The sequence below is a fragment of the Colius striatus genome, chromosome 1 (genome assembly GCF_028858725.1).
Source record: "Colius striatus isolate bColStr4 chromosome 1, bColStr4.1.hap1, whole genome shotgun sequence".
In the NCBI taxonomy this organism is placed as follows: domain Eukaryota; kingdom Metazoa; phylum Chordata; class Aves; order Coliiformes; family Coliidae; genus Colius; species Colius striatus.
Window position 1 is genome coordinate 54865090 of NC_084759.1, and position 21103 is coordinate 54886192.

At 36.6% G+C, this 21103-nt stretch overlaps 1 protein-coding gene across 2 annotated transcripts in view; it reads right to left on the reverse strand.

Annotated features, from left to right (window-relative positions):
* Positions 1-21103, reverse strand: part of NALCN (sodium leak channel, non-selective) — a 218647-nt gene that overhangs the window by 85634 nt on the left and 111910 nt on the right. For both annotated transcript variants that reach the window (XM_062020546.1, XM_062020545.1), the window contains 4 exons: positions 19710-19841; positions 13836-14003; positions 9488-9679; positions 3325-3462 (listed from right to left, as the gene is read on the reverse strand). In XM_062020546.1, coding sequence (XP_061876530.1) covers positions 3325-3462; positions 9488-9679; positions 13836-14003; positions 19710-19841 — 630 coding nt within the window. The remainder of the gene's footprint in view (positions 1-3324; positions 3463-9487; positions 9680-13835; positions 14004-19709; positions 19842-21103) is intronic.

Genomic DNA, 21103 nt, shown 5'->3' on the forward strand with positions numbered 1-21103 from the left:
ATTATTTACATGCATTGAGAGTCACAGTATAGGAAGCCCATGTACTTTCATCTACTATAGATTAAACATTGTGTAGATATGCCTACACTTCTAGGAGGAAGAAACTCAGGGGAAAAGAAGTGTATACCAGATTATTATATTCCTCTTATGTTTAGATAGTGACCAGAGGCCAAAGAAGTTGAAAATGAGACTGATATACCCAAGAAGGAGACAGAACTAGGAGAGCATGGATGCAGACGAGGGATGACAGCATTGTTCAGCATTATATCCTCAGACAACTTAGATCTCAAGGCACTAAATTTGTATATACATAGCTTTACAGCTGTCAGCAGCTGCCAAAGTTTTGGTCTCTAAGGTGCAATGCAAAAAATCTTCAGATATATTGAACTCCTATTGGGAAGCACCAATTCCCTAGAGATATCAGAAGGAATCTAAGCTATTTTAAGAGAGTTACAGGCCTAAAATATTTCTGTGATCTTGGACCAGTGACAACCAGAGCAGATATATTTGTCCACTACTGTTGTAAATGTAATTTTTGCTGTCATTCAGTCTCACTGGAAAATTATTCCCCATCTATGTGGAAGATGAATTTTAAATAGCTTAGTACATGAGACAAGGAACTCAAACTGCATCTGAGCTGGCTGTCTGAACCTTGTTCCAGAGCAGGATTCCCTTTCCTTGATGAACTATAAAGATATAGAAGACACAGAAAGGACTGTCATCCATAAAACTTTAAGTTCAGAAAAAGAAATGTTCCTTTAATAGGAAACTGGCTTTAGGAATATGTAGAATTTCCTACAGCTGTTAAAAAAGACATACTCTATATGCCATGTACTTAAACAGGACCTCATACAGTTGTCAATGATCTGACACCTACAAATAGTGGAAGAATGACAAAGCAAGACAGAATTATGATAAAATACATGATCTCTGGCACAAACTACTTCAGTCCCTAATTGCTGATGAACAGCTTTGCTATCATTCTGTCAGGATTTGACAGTATGGTTTTCTTCTTCATATACTTTATATAGTCCATGATACCGCAGTACCTGCAGCTCTAAGCATACTAGTTAAGGAAGTACAGTTCCACACTAAAAAGAGTATAGAGCTCATTAAATATATCACCCCTTGCAGTCTTGCTGGTTCATGCACAGATGTATCAAGGCATTAAGGCATTCATTAATTCTCTTTTCACTTTTTTTTCAACAAGAATCACAGACAATGTACTGCAAAATAAAAGCTAAATGTAAACTTGTTATTTGTTTAGCTACCTCTGCTGCCATCTCAACTAATAACAGTCCTCACGTCCGACAGAGGTCTTGTTTCTTGAGCTTCAACTTTTCTTATCATTCTAATGTGAAACCTATTCATTTATTTCCAAGACTCTACAGTCTGCTTTGCCAAATATCTGCAATTATCACTTGTCAATGATAATCCTTCCCTCTCTTCTGGCTAGTGAAAATCATTTCTTCATTTGACTTCACTCCTGTTATTCACTGAGGGCTCTTTATTCTTAGAACTCTCCTTTTTTTTTTGGTTTTAGTAGCAGCTCTACAGTTCTTATGCTCCTTTAACAATTCCATGTTCTTTTCTTTCTTTAAGCTTCTTTGGCCTCTAGACAACTCTGTCCTACATAGCTTTTCTCCTCCGGGGTCTGAGGAAGATCTTAGAACCGAAACTAACAACTTTGTAAGGCCAGGTGATTCTGCACAATTATCATAGCAGTTTTTCTTCATCCATGTAAAATCTGCATAGGTGAGTGAGAAGAAACCTGTAGACTTGTGAAGCAAAACAAAGGCTGTGTACTTAAATGCAAATTCCCTATGTAAGGACTGAAGATAATGTACTGAAAAGTGACCTTGCTCTTAGCAAAATAAGTGCATTGAGTAAACAAATGGAAAAGTCCCAGGTGACTCTTTCAAAACATGAAACATAAGGCAGAATACTAAAATTGCTCTTACAGCCAAGTTACTCTTCAATTACAGTGTGAATTTTTAGTCCAGAGGCCACCTGACAGTAATTTACTTTATAGTCTTGCTAAATGCTCATCTATGAGATAAAAGTGGATTCCATTTCAGACAATGCTCTTGGTGATGAATCAGAAAAACAGCAATAAGAATCACTAACCGGTAACTGATTTCAAATCCATGACCAAAACTCACTTCCCTTTTGCTTTCTATCTCCCCAAGGAGTTTTAAAAATCAGTTCGGCATGAAAAATTGCTTTTCCAGACCTCAAGGACTCCTCTGCCCCTTGTAAGCAAATTACATGTCCTGTGTGTATCCGCTGATATATACATTAGTTTAGCTAGGCAGTTCTAAGACCACCAAATGCACTTCACTGCCATTTATAAAGTGGTCAAGATTTCAATACATATGAAAGAAGCTGCTACACTCAGAATTACAGTCATATTCTTCAGTCTTTAGAAGTAAAAAGAAAATATTGTAAAGTAAAAGAAGTAGATGGAAGATGATGGAGATTGTGTAAATACATTTAGTACCTTACATAAGTAGACGACTGAGCAAAGAAATACTATGTAATGAAGAAAGTAAAAATAAGTGCATAAAAATATTGTGGATGAAAACCATAAAATGCACAGAAGCAGGAGTGAATTAAGAGTGCATAAAATGGTATTCCATTGATTGTGGTATTTTCTCTGTGTTGGTATTCAAAATAAAGTATTAAGCCCTTATTGATACAGGATATCCAAAAAGCTGTTTTCTCCATAAGAGATGCAATCATCCCATTTGAAATACACAAAGAAAAAATGGGTTTTTTTTTAGATATAATCCCCATTTCTTTACACATGCAGGAACTGCTGTGTTAATTCTCATACTTCTGTTTTTTTGGCATACTATATTATATATTTTCCATGCATTGATTGTGAATCAGGCAATAGAAAAATATTGACTTTTAGTTAAGAATTTATATCCTCAAGCTTGACACTTCTTACTTTAATTACTGCTGCAAAGAGAATGCAACAGAAGCTGAGGAGACTAGTTCTACATGATAAATAAAAGCACTTGCTTCACTCTGCAATCATTAGAACTGTGAAGGTACAAAACAGATAACATTTATATTGTTAGTCTAGCAGTGTGGCTTGGATCTTACTAAGAACAACCAGTCACGCTAGAATAAAGGTTACTACTTTATGCCACATGGCTGAAGGGTAAATTCTATTGTAGCCAAGAACTAAGCCTAAAGCCTTCTACACTGAAAATGAGAATTACAATTAGTTTTAACTAGCTGAGAAAAATAATAAAAGAGCAATGAGAAGAATTCAAAACAAAGAAAAGCACAGCACACTTGCAAGTGAAGACTTACCAGAGTGGCAAAAAGATGATATAGTATAAAATAAATAGCAACTACCGGTGCCCACATATGTCCTACAGCATTCAGTGTCTGATCCATTACATCCACCCATCCTTCCTGTGTGAGGATCTGAAACATTGACATGAATGCCTGCAAGAAAAAGAATTACAAACATATTAGCAGTTCACAAATTCTATTGATACATTCCCCATATTCCTCAAATTCATTTAACAGAATAGAATACCTGTTTTGGTTTGTTTTTAAAATCTTAATAAACAATTGTACTTAAATTTTTAAAGTCAGGTGAAACACTATTCCAGACCTTAAGGAGAAATAACTAGCTTAAACTTTGAGCAAACTATAATCTGCAATTTATAATCATAGTCCTAGCTCCATTAGTCCATATGTAGAGCTTTTGGTTTCCTCCAGGGCTGATAAAATAGAATAAATAACCTGAGCATCAGAGATCATTGTTTTGAATGTTATATCATATTATGATTTTTTTCTTAATGCTTATTCTTCTGTTAAAGTGTTATAACTAAACGTGACCATACATTTATGCTATCTTAACAGAAGAAGCATTCTAGGCACCTCAAAAATGAGACTAAACAACGCAAGGCAAGGTCCTAGTACTTCCACTTGTTTCAGTCAGTCAGATTCTTCCCCAGACATTTTATAAATAGCACTTTTTGTGGAACTGTTTGTGGAGTATTTTCAAATCTCTAAATTTAAGATTAGGGGTATGTGTCAAAAATAGAGGGAATAATGACAATGTTTTAACCAACTTTCTTTGGAGATAGGATTATATGAATCCAGATAAGCCTAGAAGCCAGATGTTTTAGACCTTTGAAACCTCACCTTGAGCTTACAGCACAGACTAGGATTGAACTCAACAATATGTAAGCATGACATGTACATCATACAAAGACACTGAGGACTGCTCTGCTTTAGTCACAGAAGTTTGACTATGGTATCAAAGTGAAATGTGAATCTTAGTAGTCTTACATCTCTCAATGCAGATAAACTGTTGCACGTTTCTTTTGCTTTTGCCTGATATCAGAAGTACTCTTTCCAGATAGTAAGGATTAAAGTTGAAGACACTAACAATGCAGCTTCCAGTTATTAGGATTCCTTGAATTCAACATGTTGTCACAGTAATAAGATATATTAAGTCTATGCACAATGGGCCTGACAGCCCCAGCAACAAACATTAACACAATAATGCAACTGGCACAGACAGAATAGTATTCTTCTTGTTACATCTATGAGAAAACTATCTGAAGAGCCTTTTACATCAAACTACCTTTAAGCTCAAATGTATGCTAGAAAAGCTGGAAACATGTAGATAAAAAATCTTGCTTAAAACTCAATAAACTAGGTTCTAATGAACTTCTAAAGCTGCTGGCAAAACTGGTTGCGGGGGAGACTTAAAGTTTATATTACTAATATTAACTACAACAAGAACTTTGCTTGGATTCCTTATCAATTCTGCAGAGCTATTAAAACAAAACTGTCTTCTCTAAGCAGTTTCTCACAATGCAAATAGGACCCTTAAGATTACACTCATATGCTTAAGGGAGGCTGTGATTTCTACCCTGCAGTGTTGGCCAGTTTACTCTAAAGCAGACTGTCCACATGCATCCCTACAGGGTTTGGTCTTTCATCTCCCCCTGGCCCTATGTGAACTCCCTATGGCCATAAACACATCATAATTATTTGGTGACAAGGAGTTGGTTCCAGTTATCAGATATAATAAGGATGTGGCATAGGTTTCCAGGTGTTGCTTCTGTACTATGAAATCAAGGATGTATGCTATATTCTTCACATTTGAAAGGAGAGCCTGTAGGTGCAAAGCTTGCTGGGGCAGTGTAGGAAGGCTGGATAAGGCAGGGACAAGATAATCTGGTACATATCGTTATGTAAGGCACAGCATAAAAGGCACTGTCTTTTTAGAGAGAACGATTTCCCAACTACTCTATCAGTGCCCAGCACCATTTCTCAGCTTCCCTCATGAGGACCAGGTGAAACAAGACAGGGCAGTCACTCTTCTTCTGCACTCAGAGCATCTCTGGAGTCATTGGTGGCCATACCTGTCCAGTGTGACATTCCTTGCTGAAATACAAGATGGATGCTACATTAAGTAATACACTCCACTGCTGGCTTTAAAAACACCTGGGGCACTGCATAATTGAAACAATGCAGTATCCTTTCACCTGTATCACACTAAATTACCATAGCTTATTGTTGCTTTAAAAAGAAATATTTTAATTAATTCTTCAAGGTGTAAAGATATGTCTAATACTATGTTGTGGACCTCTCATTAATACAAACACCAGATTAATTTGGAAAAGACATTCTTCTAACATTGTAAGAATCTAATCCTCCATCTAAAACAGTTGTCCATAAAGTATATAGTTACATAAGATGGGCTCTTAATATAATTTAAACATTTTATTGTAACACGGAAGTCCACTCTAGACAAAACATCAGTTTTAAGAAAACAAGGTAGTGCATAATGAATATGTGCTTCACACCCAGAAATCTCCTTTGGAGGAAGTTATTTTTAGCTGAACGGTATAGTTCCCCCTGTTTACTTTAAAATTAATTTGAAATGCACTAGATGACAGAATCAACATCTGTGAAGATGTGACTTAGAGATTTATGCAAATGGTGATTTTCTGAATTAATCTGGGTTATAGAAAAGACTGTCAATTTCTTTGAGTATTTATACTCTGTTACTTAATTAGCTGTTTTGATGATGGAAGTCAAACTACCTTTTATTTATAGTGGAAGACTGGCAAAGGTTTGGTGGAATATATGAGCCAAAGTAACAGTTCTGATATCTTGTCCAACTATTATGGGGGGGTGCCACACAAATTACTACTTAAAGTTGTAATGTACTTGACCTGCAACTGCTGCATGTCCATGAAATACTATGGGCCAAATCATAATGGCTGTAGTCATGGTAACAGTCCTAGAATCAGAGGGATAACTTCTGCAAATTAAGCTAACAGGATTTAGGCTGGTGCTGCAAAATGCTTGCAATCTGTTCTACCTGTGTAAATCTACCTTTTTGTCCTAAGATAGTCATGAGTGTACAAAAATACCCTGACAAAAGAGCTGCTGTCTGGTAAAAATGTGTCAGTGGAACTGAAGACTGCAACTGCATCAGAGAATTAAGACTACATTGTTCAACATTTTAAATGGATGATGCTTGGGCTGAAGTAGCATTCACAACCTGAGCTTTCTCCAAGCTCAAGGCTAGAACTGAAGTCCTGTTTTTGCTGAAGACTGGGGGAATTTACTGCTGAGATCAATTGGACCTGGCTTTTAGCTTGTGTTGACCCATTTGAAAAAAGAGCAGCATTCCCAGCTTGTAACTTGAGACACTGAGTATTCAGCATATGACTTTAAGTCCCAGGAGAAACAGGGCACGGAAGTCAGAAACACTAATAACGTGTTTTGTCTTCCATACAGTGAATTTTAAAATTCATTAGAGGCCCTCTTACACTGATGCTTTTGAGCAGAGCCCTGCCTCCCAGTCCCTCTTCAGGAGGCCCAGCAGCCCTCTATCCTCACAGCTCAATATGAACAGTCTGAGAAGACATGCAAAACCAGACATGGTGGATCAGTTAAAAACAGTATAGCAAACATCTGTATTTTTATACTTAGTATTAGAGAGAAAGCCAGTCCATTTGGGAAGTTGCAATGACCAAAAGAAGGGTGAAATTTGTAGCCATGGTAACACTGAGCTTGTGCCTATTGACTGTTGTCAGGAAACCACGTGAAAACATGCAATTTAGAGACATTAGCAAAAGGAGGAGGTCTGCTTGTTCCAAAACCCATACTGTGCCTTCTTATAAAGCACTTAGAGTTTCAAAATGATTTTAGGTTTTGTCTGTTTTAGTGTAGGAAGCACTTCAATGTTCAAACTCAAAATCTAGCCTCTACTGTCACCATTTCTGTTAGTCTGCTTGTCCTCTCTGTATTTGTATCGAAAAAAATCCACAGCAACAGTCCTGATCATTTTAAGAATATTCCTCTTTGGAGAGAAACTCCTAAAAATTAATCTTAGCAAATTCTGCTACTGAAGACCTCGGATCATCTCCTACATCATATAGTAATGCAAATATGTCTTCAGTCACATTTTGAAAAGAATACATTGCAGGCAAACCCAAAATCACATTTTTGAGAACTGTCTTTTTGTAAACTGATTCAGTGATCTATATTCAGACCAGATAACATGACTGAGAAGTCCTCAGCCTTTTCTAGGAAGACATATTCCCTCAAAGGCACACCATCACTCAAACTATCAATCACAAATTTTGAATATAAAATTTTCCCTGATTCTATTGACTCATTAAGACATGATTAATAGTAAAAATGCAAAAAGAAAACACATTATGTAAATTATACTTCTGAAACATTCCTAAGAAGGTGAATAAATATACAAATAATAAAAAAAGACAGACTTGCTTTTGGCTATCATATAAGAAGTATTAAAAACATTTCAACTCAGTATTGTCAGAACACTCCTTTATAATTGGTAACAGATCTTCTGTTTTTCCAAAACTGATGACATAAAATGGAAAACAAATTTGGTTATCTTATATTTGTAGAAAACCTGCATAATTTGCTGGAGAAAATATTTTCTCACTCTTTGAATGTACACTTAGTCTATACACATTTTTGTACAAATATTCAATATGATAGAAGTGCTTCATGAAGCTTAAATAGCTTCAGATTGAAATGCTCAAAAGAATTGAAAACTTTACTAACATCTTGATATATCTTGGCAATGTTTTACTGTGAGCAGATCTTTCTGAGGTACTTAATACATCTAGATAAAATGCACAGGTGACTATGAATCTTTCTTATTTCAATTATATTACAATAATCCTTTCAGGACTTTCATTGCCACTCAGTATAAATTCCAAAAAAATAATTCTTAAACAAAATTCCATGGTGATTTCAAACTTGCAGTTGGAAGGGTTTTTTCAGAAGTTATATATGAGAGTTGAGCATGCAATATGGTGGTAATATCACCAAACTTAGAGACAGAGGCCTAACTTGATTAGAAAAGCTTAAGATATTTTCTTTTTTCTTTCTTCAGCATTTAAAAAATTAATTGTACTGAATTCCTCATGATCTTACTGGCTGTACTTATAAACATGTTTTCAAAAATGGAAAGCATGTCATTACATTACTCCCTGTGGGTAGGTATTTTTTTCTTACATTGGATGGCTAGCTTCCCATACATCAACTCTGGGTTGATAATTACAAATTGTTGACTAACCATTTTGTTTGCTAAATGCATGAGCCTTGAGGCTGCCTTATTCATTGTTATTTAATTGTACCAACCAATGCACTTTCACTAAAATAGATACATTGGATAACCAAGCTGAACTGACAGAAACAAATAAATTATCACTGGAATCAATCCATATACACTCAGTCTAATCCATTATTAGAGAAATGGCAGTATTTTCATTCAGAACAGTCTGTTTCAATAAATACATTAGGTCCAATTTCCACTGATTTTCAATGTTCTGTTCTGAATTAACATAATGCCCATAAATATCTTTTCTTTATACCCAAAAGGCAAACACTTGTTTTGTCAATGCAGACAGGTTTCATAACCCTGTGTGAAACAAGCATTCCTGTACAAATCAAGCACAACCATTTTCATATTATGAAGGCAAAAATCATGTGTACACGTTTTATATAAATGTTGTGGCTAATATTCATGACTGTGCACATAAATCCTCTTTCTTTAACATACTAGAGTACTGTTAAGTCATATGCTTTGTCGTGTCATCATCAGGCTGCATACATAAAACTTCTCTAATGTTCCCTCAGCAACAGAAATACCTAACCCAAAGAAAGACAAATTTCACTACTGAAGGATTACAGGAAGACTGTTACACCTAAAAAATACAATTATTTTATCTACACATATGGAGATAAATTGGTCCAAATTTATCAGAAGAAAAGGAAGACCACTGAGATAACAAGAAATATGACAGAATCATCTAGGCTGGAAAAGACCTTTAAGATTATTGAATACAACTGTTAGCCTCACGTTGCCCAGTTCTCCCTCAATGGTAAGAAAATATCTTACCAATGATAAGGAAACAATGACAAGCAAAGAATAAACAATACTTTTTATACTTGCCCGGGGAAAGGTTGTAAACCTATCCAGTTCCTCTACAAAGCAAAACATCTGTAAACTGATTGCTGACATGACGATTAAAAGGCTGGCAGTAAAGACCACCAAACTCCCAAGCTTTTTTCCTGGTCCAAATATCTTATACACAAAATCTTCCAAAGCAGGGGAAATCTTTATAAGTCGAACTACTCTAAGAACCTGCAAAGAACAAGAAAACACAATTGTATTAATTATTTGATTATGACATTTATCAAAAGCTTTTCACAGGATCAGAGACTTCAAGGCCAAAAAGGGACTTGCAGTAAATATCAAGTTGTCACTGCTCGTAACAGACCAGAAGTTGTATGTTAGGTTAAGAACACAAGCCCAAGAAGCTGTCAGGTTCTTTCTGCATTTATTTTGGCCTGCCTGGACATTTGTTTTATCTAGCAACAGCAGTTACCCAATCAATAAATGTTAACCTAATTCGTCTTTTGCTTAGGTTTTTGCGATTGTATAGTGTATAGCTTATTGTTACATATCTTTTTTTTTCTAACATATAGTAATAACAAGCTGGAAATTTGCATAGAATGAGCTATCTATGGCCCTTTCGTAAACCGCAGGATTGAAGAGTACAGGCATGCGATGACAGCAGAGCTCTTGAGAATATAGACAGAGGAGGACACTCAAGGCCTCCAAGACTATAATCAACTCACCGATCACAAAGAGTCATCACAGAAATGCAATTAGGTAAAGCCAGTTTTGGGTTAACAAGGAGAACAAAACAAAAACACACTACAGGCAGTAAACCTGAATGTCACATGGAATTATAGACCAATGGAGGTTAATAGTATGTTGTTTTCACACACAGATTGAAATATATCAGTTATAACTGAGAATATATTGCAGTGCTAGCAAAGTTGCTCCAGTTTGATTATCATCACCAGTAAAAATTCATACTTATTCTAAATGGGCAGGGTCCTGTATAGCCTTTGAAAAAAGTTCTGCTTTGAGCAGCAGGCTAGATGACATAACTGAAAGTCCCTGTGCAACCCATACTCTCCCATGATTCTGTTACTTGTTAAAGGAGGTTACATATTCACAGAAAAAAGAATTGTCAAGTCTTCCACAGGTCTTCTTTCCATTTCAGTGACCCAAGGCAAAAATTGCTTGGCATATCTGGTATGCAGATATGGTAATGACCATATTTTTATGTTTCCTACTATATACAACAAGGAAAATTTTGGGTGGCATTTATCAGTATCACAGGAAACAACATTGTTTGCTGCTGATGTATTTGACACTTCTCAGTATCAGTACTGGCAGTGGACCTGTGAACATATGTGGAACTCCTGACCCATTCACTGCTTAGCCTACCTTGGAAAAGCTACTGACAGCTCTGATCATCCTATTTCTGCCATTGATAGTGGCACAAACAGTGACATGAACATTAGTATCCACAAAAGGCAGTAGCAGCAACACTAGTTGCTAGAGAGAACAGACAGCAGCATATGGGGCAAATGAGATTCTGCAGTTCATACAAAGAATCTCTAGCCCAAGGTATTGTCTTTATTTCCACAAGAATTGTACTGAAATTGAAAGGTAGGAATTACAGTGCAATGAGAGGCTGGCATTATGTACAAATCAAATACAATACTGTGTTGCTTTGGAAAGAAAGGAAGTTTCACAAAAGCTCCTCACGGAAAGAGTTCACTAGACCGCATAGCTTGCTAATAATGTACACCTTTACATATTGCAAGAAACTCATCTCCCTATCTATCTGTCACACATGAGAACATGCTATTGGCTTTACTGCCAAAAGCGAGGGAGAGAGAAAGGCAATTCAAGAAAGCAACTTATTTCAAACATATCAGACCCCTGTGTGACATGGGACAAGCCTTCACTGTCACAGTTTAAAAGGGTCCTAGTTATAGAGCTCACAGAAGAAGGTGAGATAAGTCCTTCCTTTCACATTGGTACCATGATCACATTGCATATATGAACAGGTAAACATGGTGCCTTCTTAGAAGATCTGCTTGCAATGTAAATGTTAGCTCTGTTTTCATCAGTACTAGTTTCAACACTGACCCCAGCAAGGTGAAGATTTCATGCTAGACAGTGTTCTGAGTGTTTAAGACAAACTGCCTTACTTTTTTTTCCCCTTACTTTTTTCCCCTTTCCTTTGGGGAACTTTAATTGACCTTTAAGCAACACACTAATCTTACTGACACTATTTGTTTTTTTTTCATTTATTTTCATTAGGTGATAAATTGAATCTAGCAAAAGTATACTCTAATGAACATTTATGCATTCTATGTAATTGAATTGCAAATTACATTACATTTAAGAGCTGTAGAAGTTGCACTATTTGGATTAAATATTAAAAACATGTTAAAACCCAAATCAAAATGAAAAATAAAAAGAGGAACTGCAGCTTTGTTACAAAAAATGGCTACATCTCCTAAAATTAATGATATTTACCCAGAAAATGACTCAGCAATATTTTCCTCAACCACAAATACAATATAATGCCCTCAGTCAAGTATAGGTCAGTTTCTGTTTAAATCTTTCTCTTTTTTGATGGTTCATTACAAACTTCTGCAATAATATGCAATTTTGGTCAATTCTCCACAGATTTTGTGTCCTATAGATTACAGCCATGGAATAGCGCTTTGCTCTAGTCTTTCACACAGGCTTTTGCAAAGTGTTTTGAATGAACATACAGCAAATGCAAGAAAGCTAGATGGGAGAGTGGACAGTAGCCAATGTGATGAAGAGTGAATGATGTGTTGGCAAAAGATACTGATAAAGACCAAATAATACAGACTGAAATGTATGCTAAGAAAGACTAGATAAGCCGAATGATATTTCTGCTTACTATCCTGGAATGTGTCAAATAAGACTTCTGTTTTCAATAATCTGTTGTGTTGGCTGACAAGGAACACATTTAACCTGTCATCACTAATACCTAAAGCCCTGGAAATGTGCCGAATGCCAAGATGTATCTATGTGAAAAAGACTTTTTGACCTCAGTTGATTTGAAAGTGTGTGATCTAACTTGCCCAGAAGCTTGATTGCTGGGGAATACGTTGTGTACCTCCCTTGCAAATTGACATCAAAGTATTTTCCAGTCTTACTGACATTTGCCTCCTAGGAGATTTGGATTACAAAATGCAACTCAAATGTTTCAGTGTAGCAGGTGTTCCTGCTTCTAAAATGTACATCTTTCATATGTTTTGGAAAAAAAAAAAAAGTATCTTGACATTTTCTGTCATGAAAGCTAGCACTTTTTAAAAAAACCCAAACAAACAATAAAACATTACCACCTCCACCCCATGCAACTATTAAAACCCATTAAAAATAAATGACTTATTATCTTGATATCAACATCTGGCTACATTTTAATTATATTTTCGTCCTATGTGCTAGTGATGATTTTACCCATTTAGTCCAACATGTTCACGGCATCACAGAATGGTAGGGGTTAGAAGATACCTCCACAGAACCAAAGAATTATTTTGGTTGGAAAAGACCTTTAAGATCCAATCACTAACCTAACACTGACAAGGCCACCACTAAACCATGCCCCTAAGCTTCATCTCATCCACAAACTTACCGAGGGTGCACTCAATCCTAACATCCAGATCATTGACAACGATATTAAACACAACAGGCCCCAACACTGAGCTCTGGGGAACACCACTGATGACTGGCTGCCAACTGTTGTGCCATGTGACAGAGGAAGAATCGGAAGTCTGAATTAATCTTTGTCTGTCATTCCTACTTTTTCTCAAAACAAAAACGTATGAAGAGCCTCAATAAATACGCTTTCTCTCTACATACGGAATGGTTGGAGAGCTGTAAAACTCAACTAATATGATTCTAGTGAAATTAGCTCAAAAGGCCTGCAATAAATGGAACAAAGACTCTTAGTTTGGCATGTGACTGCCACAGAGATGCAGACTTGGAGAAGCAACAGCAAGTGTACTGAGGCCTGAGAAATGGAAGTCAGGAAAGTAGTGGACGCTACAGGAAGGTGATGCTGTAAACAACTGTATGCAAGGTCAAGGCTCAATGAAGGACAGTGAATAAACTGATCCAGGATCTACTGACCAGTGTAGCTCAGATAAGGCATGGGAATTACTGACAACAGAAAGGACTTCTCAGCAAAGTTAGAAAGAATTCTAGTTCTGTAAATCCACTCAATGAACATAGTTAAGAATATACATATTTGTTATATTGAAGATATACTCAAAATCAGTCATTACTGTGAGAATACCAGTAGTCTGAGAATGGAAGTAAATGAGAGCCAAATGTTGATAGGTCATGTTTTTAACTGCCATAAAGATTAAAATGTAAAAACTGATGATCTTACCTGAAAATATGTAAACTGAGAGTGATAGAGGTCTGGATAAATATGAAGAGTGGTTCCAATTACAAGCAGCAACTCAAACTTGTGAAGAGATGAGCTGATGTATCCTGTGAAGCCCAAACACCAGATCTTCAGGAGGGCTTCTAAATCAAATAGAACTGTAAAAGCAACCTAGATGAATATATAAAACAAGAAAGATACATCAAAAACAATAAGTTAAATTACAAGTTTCTAGTCATTATGCCTATCAAGATTTTGTATGGCAGAAATAAATATCTCCACAGTATTTAACAAAAACACTCATACTCTAAACAGAATAAATAATCAATAATAAATTTCCCCATATTGGCTCATATTCTTCTTTAAAATGTACACTTCATGAAAGTTTTTGTCTCAACATAAACATGTAGATTCCCCAAATTGAAAAGCATGAAATAATAAATCCATTCAGCTAACCTTTCCCTTCATATATATAGATAAAAAGGAAAAAAAAAGATGAGATTTTTTTTTCAAAATGTGAAGTAATATGTATGAGTTGTATGAATAATTTTAAGAGATCTAAGGAACATATTGAAATTTAAATGTCTCTTGTTTGAAAATTGCTACTTCAATTTACTAAAACCATAGCAATATGACAATCTGAACAGGCAGAAAAAGAGGTGACGGACTTAAGAGGAAATTAAAATTCAGTTCAGAATTGGTAAACTTCCACCATTTAAAAAAAGAGATGGTGGTAGAGTTGAGCAAAGAGAGTAAGGTGGGAAGTTACAGAGGAAGAAATCTACTTGTAGTCACTGGATGACTGCGGTACTCTCCCAGGGGCCTTTCTTAAAATATTTACACACTAAAATGCCTGATATTCAGCTTGAAAAAAGGGTGACAATTTGTCATAGACTTATATCTTGAAGATTTATTTTGTTTTACATCTCTTGTTGCCTTCTCTTACCACTGTATGTACTCTGAGATACTCTCACCCTCACTCCCCAACAGCCAGGAAATCCAATGGAAAATATGTTTTTCCTCGACTCAGCAATTTCCCTCTCTAACTCTACATAATTTGGGGCTTAAAAGAGACACTGAAAGAACATTTAAGTGGCATCTATATATAAGTAATACTTCCGAAGTGTCATGTAAACATAACAAAACACAACTCAAACCGCCTTTGAATAAAGCATTATTAGTCTTTCAAGATGGAGAGATTAATTGACTGTGGGCCATAAAGTTTACTGGATTTGGCAGGGGATAGCAAACCTAAAGGCTAAGATTTTAATCCTGAGTCTGACAGTAACAATCTCTGGGATGCTGCCTTGAGTACTTCTGTTATTTCAAATTTAAATTCTCTGGTCCATCAAAAATATATTTATCAACATGAAAAGGGGGTTTTGTGAGGCAGGTAAATAAAATTTTACCTATTTTATGTGTTCAGGACTGTCACAAGCAGGAGTGTAGATGAAAGTTAAGCACTGACATTTATGTCCTATGTTTATTGCCCTAGTCCACACGGGTGTTTATGAGCAGTGCTACCAGCACTGTTCTGTGGCTTCCTCAAGGCATGCAAAACAGTTACCAGGCCTCAAATGTCCTCCGAATGATTAAATCAAGGAAAAATGTTTCACAGCACTCAAGAAATTTCTTCACATTAAGAAAGAAATATTGCTAATAAGTATTTGTATGCTTTCAGTCATACACAGTGTTGACACACTTTCATGCTCATATTCTCAAATGTATCTGGCCAGTTTTTCAGCCCTCATTCTGGTATCCCAAGTAGCTCAAGGAGAACAATGAGCCAAGTTTGAAGAGACTACCTCTTTACATTAAAATCTCTACCTACAATACAAGGGAAATGTTTAATCAAAAAATCTTAGAACTAAAGCTCACTTTTCATGAAAATACATCTGAGTCCTAAAAGAACAAGGGGAATCAATGGAAAAATGGAACAGTGGGTAGAAACCAGCTGGAATTCAGCTTTAGAGCAGGTGGAATAACAATACAGTTTAAATACACACATACATACTTCAGAGCACATAGGCTTCCTATTAGGATAAGGCTAACAAATATGATGTTAAGTGTATTTTAATTTATTCTAAAAATGTGTGGGCGGGATCATTTGCATTTTACATGCTTGTCAAATGAATTCAAATGACTAGCACTTAAAAATGTATCAAATGGTTTGCATAACATCTGATTACATTTATACACCTGTCTTCCTGCTGACAGAGCTTGTATTTTTTTCCTTCCTCGTAATTAATTACAGGAGAAAATTCAGAGTATCTGACTAGAACTTTTTGTTAGGTAAGAAATGTAATACGATTTTTTAAGCTGAATTCACTCCTTTGCTGTAGAAAGGAGACAGCAAATTCATATAAGAAACCATGGCAGAACCATGGAGAAAAAGCAGGTGTAACATATGAGCAGCCACTCCCCACTAGGCCACCAGTTTTGCTTTGGGGAAGCCAAAGAAGAGCTACCAGGAATGGGCTGCTTCTCTGAGGGCTGCCTCTCATTCATAAACCTGGAAGCTTTATGGTACTAATGCTTCCTTCAACAATATTAACTTTTGCCAGTAGCCCAAGGCCAGTAATAAATCAATAATCTAACTTATGCAGAGACAGAAATATATACCTTTAAAGAAAATTGGACATTGCTTATAGGATAGAATGATAACATATTACATGACATACTCATTGAATTATTAAACCCTGGCAAGTAGTTCTGTTGGGAAAAAAACCCCAAACTCTGCTCTTGAAATAGATGTTGAAGAGTATTTCTAGCACTGATTAATAAAAGCATAATTATACTATATATTCACTGCCAAAATAGAAATAGCACTTGCAGCATTTCCTATTTTGAATATAAATATAATTAATGTTATTTTGTTAAGAATCTAGGCTCCACTTGCTGTATCCTCAGCATAAAGCAAAAATGCCTACCATGACAAGTTCATGGTCTCAGGCTTTAATGCTGACTTAATTTTTTCCAGCCTACGATATTGTGCTGATTTTTTCTGGGATAGAGTTAATTTTCTTCATTGTAGTTTCTATGGTGCTGTTTGGTTTTGTGATAAAAACAGTGTCAATAACACAGGGATGTTCTGGTTACTGCTGAGCAGTGCTTACATAGGATCAAGGCCTTTTCTGCTTTTCACATCACCTCACCAGTGAGTGGGCTGGGGAGGGAAAAGGAGTTGGGAGGGGACAAAGCCAGGATAGCTAACCCCAATTGACTAAAGGGATGTCCCAGACCATATGACCTTATGCTCAGCAATAAGAACTGTGGAGAAGAGGTAGAAATTCAGAGCTATGATGCTTGTCTTCCAAAGTCACCATCATGCATGCTGGAGCCCTACTCTCCTGGGGATAGCTGGACACATGCCTGTCTATGGGAAGCGATGAATGAACTCCTTATGTTGGTTTAATTTTGTACACAGCTTTTGCTTTACCTAATAAACTGTCTTTGTCTCACTCCCTGAGTTGTGTCACACTTATCCTGGCTCTCTCCCCATCCCACTAGGGGAGTGCAAGTGAGCAGATGTGTGGAGCTGAGCTGTCGGCCAATTTAAACCACAACAGGGATTAAAATCAGTTTGCCTGTCATAATTTCTATCCTTATATCTGTGGAGGGTGTCATAAGAGAATCCAGCTTTTTTGGTTTTATTCTTATCTCTTTTTCCAGGTCATCCTCTTTCACATTTATGTTGTTCTTCATATAACTTCAAATGAAATAAAGGTAATACATTTCACAATTACTCCTGCAGTTGTTGACTTGGCCAACAATTGTATGTTGTTCATACAAACTACAGCTATCTCTACTGGCATGAAAGACCAAAGAGCATGATACAGCACTGATGTCTCCACAATCTGCATTTTTTTGAGGATCTAGATTTTGGTGATACCTTTAACTGTTCTTTGCTTTCATTTTTGTTCTGTAACTGGTGAAATCCCAGATTCCTAATATTTTAAGACATTGGATACAAATTCCAAAACTATGATAAATAATAATAATAATAATAATAAAAAGAGGTATCAAATCAACATCCCTTAAATTGGGAAATTCATAAAGCATCATAATGTTATGGAATAAAGAGTTTAAACTTAGGCATTTGAGTCTGACTCTCAAATGTATTTAGACATTTAAAACCACAAATCATCAAACATTTTGACTTATGACCTCTGCCACTGGTATCCTGATTGCCAACAAGGCAATAGCAACGGCAAAGGAATCACGGGAAATATACTGCTATCATGCAGTCTAGCCTAACAATATCCCCTTTGGCTCCAAAAGACTGTGTAATTATTGAAGACAGGGAAACTGCAGTTTCCATAAAGCTAGACGTGCCCAATCTGGGCAACCATCATCAGTGCTCTCAGAGAATTGATCTCAGTGAATTTCAGTGTTCATGGCTTTTTACCCAGATATAGTGACTATTCACAGTGCCCTTGGAAGTAAGTATTTTTAAGAAAGAATGCTACATTATTGATTTCACTCTTGATTCAGGAAAAACAAGTATCTCTGAAGCTATGCCTGTACATTAATACCAAAGACTTACATTCTTTTTTAAAAACTAAATTAAACAGTAGCAAAAAGACATATGGGCAAAGTTCTAGGGTTTTGCTAGTGCATGCTCTACAGTAAAATCCTTGACCAGCTAACGACTCTCCTGGGTTTGACTGGGATAGAGTTAATTTTCTTCCTAGTAGCTGCTAGGGGGCTATATTTTGGGTTTACACTGAAGAGAATGTTGATAACACAGGGATGTTTTGGTTACTGCTGAACAGTGCTTGCAAGTATCAACGTAATTTCTGCTACTCACTCAGGTCTGACAGTGAATAGACTTGGAGTGGGGGGTGTGGGGAGAGGGCAGTGTGTGTAAAGGAAGCTAGGGGGGAACATGGCCAAGACAGCTGACCTGAACTAGTCAAAGTGATGTCCCATAGGGCTGTTCGGTATCATAGGACGCCATTTCCAGTATAGAAACTGGGGAGAGTTGGCCAGGAGGGACAGATCGCTGCTTGAGCATCGATCAGTGGGTGGTGAGCAGCTGCACTGGGCATCACTAGTCTTTTCTTGGGTTTTGTTTCTCTTGTATACTATTATTCTATTTTATTCTTCTTACTGTTATTATATTTTTAGTATAGTTATTACGTTTGTTTTTATCTTAACCCACAAGTGGTGATTTTCTGTTCCGATTCCTCTTCCCATCCTACAGGAGATGTGGGGAGGAAGGGAAGGGGAGTGAGTGAACAGCTGGATGGCATTTCGTTGCCACCTGGGTTTAAACTACAACATGAGTCAAGCAGGCTCTCTGCCAGAATTTCACTTGTAAAGAAACCTTTTACCTCCACTTCACTGGTTCAGGAGCACAGCCTCTTCCTTCACCAAATTAACGACTGGAGCATTTTGTTTCTTTCGCAGTGTACTTGGGAGGCTGCTGAAGCCAGGCTATTTGCAACACTATTTTGGTTATGCTTAAGGACCTTCTTGCAGCTAAGTTTATGTCGAATAAAGAGGATTTAGGAAGAAGTACTATGTTCTTTATAAAGTCAGTATGTTGTCATTTTTTTAAAACTAAACTCTTCTGGATGTTACACTCCTGCTGGAGAAAGATAGCAATTCAGCAGCCATGCATTGCCTGCAGATGTTATACTTAAGCCTCAGCTCATTACCGCTGACATTTTGTTTGAGGAAATTACCTTTCAAAAGGTTGTAAGATAGGGCTGTCAGCCATTGTCAGACAGAGGAACTTGAACAAGTTAGCAAAGAATTCTCAAAATGCTTAAGGGAATAAAAAAAATTGCATACTAAAATGTGCTTGACATTCACATTTTCTGATTTAGCTTATCTTGAAGAATATCCAGATACTCATTTCAGCACACTCACCTCAGCAAGGTAAAATTCATCATATTGTCTCTTGAAATTTTCTCCTTTGTAGTAGTTACTAGCAGCAACAATCACATCTACAGCCACCATGCTTAGTATGAACATATGAAATACGGATGACCTCATCATTTTCTGCAAAAGAAAAAGAATATTTTATCATCAAAATGAGTCAAATCACATGCATTATAAAGCTTTGTTACACTGTCAAAACATAATCAGCTGTAATATGTTTTGATAAAGCTACTTTACATGATTCTAATTTGTTGCTCCTTAAAATATATTCTAATATATTGCTTCAATTGGTTTATAGATGTGAGATGGGTTTTTTCTAATTTTTTGGTTTTTATTTGCCAATTGACTTCTTGCTGAAGGTTTGTCATTTAATATGATATCCACTACTTTAGTATGTTTTTCAAGAACAAACTATACTCTGTCTACTCAGTTGCCGTTGGTTAACACACCTTCATTATGGTTTAATCATGCAGATCTTAATGCCTTATTGTTCAGGAACAAGTAATATCATTTTTTTCTTGTTCATTGCTTTTGCTCAAGAAAGATAATAATAAGGGATTAATCTCATGTCAAACTCTTGCCTAAGAGTATAAAGATATCTACTAGATGTAGATATGCACATCTGGGGCAATGAACTGTGAAGTACTTCACAGATAATTCACATATCTGTGCACTTAATACTTTGTGTCCCTGCTGCTGCAATCCCACAGGAAAATAGTGAAATGGAGGCATGCAGCAGTGGCTAGCAGCTTACATTCAAGAGCTGCCAAAAGGGTAGTGGTAAGAGGCATGCCAGAAGTTCAAAGAACTAACTTCTAGGCCTCCACCACAAAGAGTGTGGAGTTATGACTTACTCTGAAAAATACCCTTAACCACTCCCCTCACTGAGCTAGCCACAGCTGTATAAGAAGAAACTGGAGTCGAACAAGTAGTGCTACTTTACCACCTTGGAAGGGTCACTAATACCAGTATTTTAAAAAAATCTTTCACAAGTAATACAGAAAGATGGCTCAGGAGAGACCTTATCGCTCTCTACAACTACCTGAAAGGAAGCTGCAGGGGTCAGGCCACCAAGATGATCAGGGAAATGGAACATCTTTCATATGAGGAAAGGCTGTGGGAACTGGGGCTGTTTGGTCTAGAGAAGAGGAGACTGAGAGGAGAACTTATTAACATTTACAAATATCTAAAGGGTGGGTGTCAGGAGGTTAGGACATCTCTTTTTCTACAGTATCTAGCAACAGGACAAGGGGTAATGGGATGAAGCTGGAACACAAAATGTTCCACTTAAATATAAGAAAAAGCTATTTTACTATGAGGGTGAGGGAGCCCTGGCACAGGCTGCCCAGAGGGGTTGTGGAGTCTCCTCCCTTGGAGGTCTT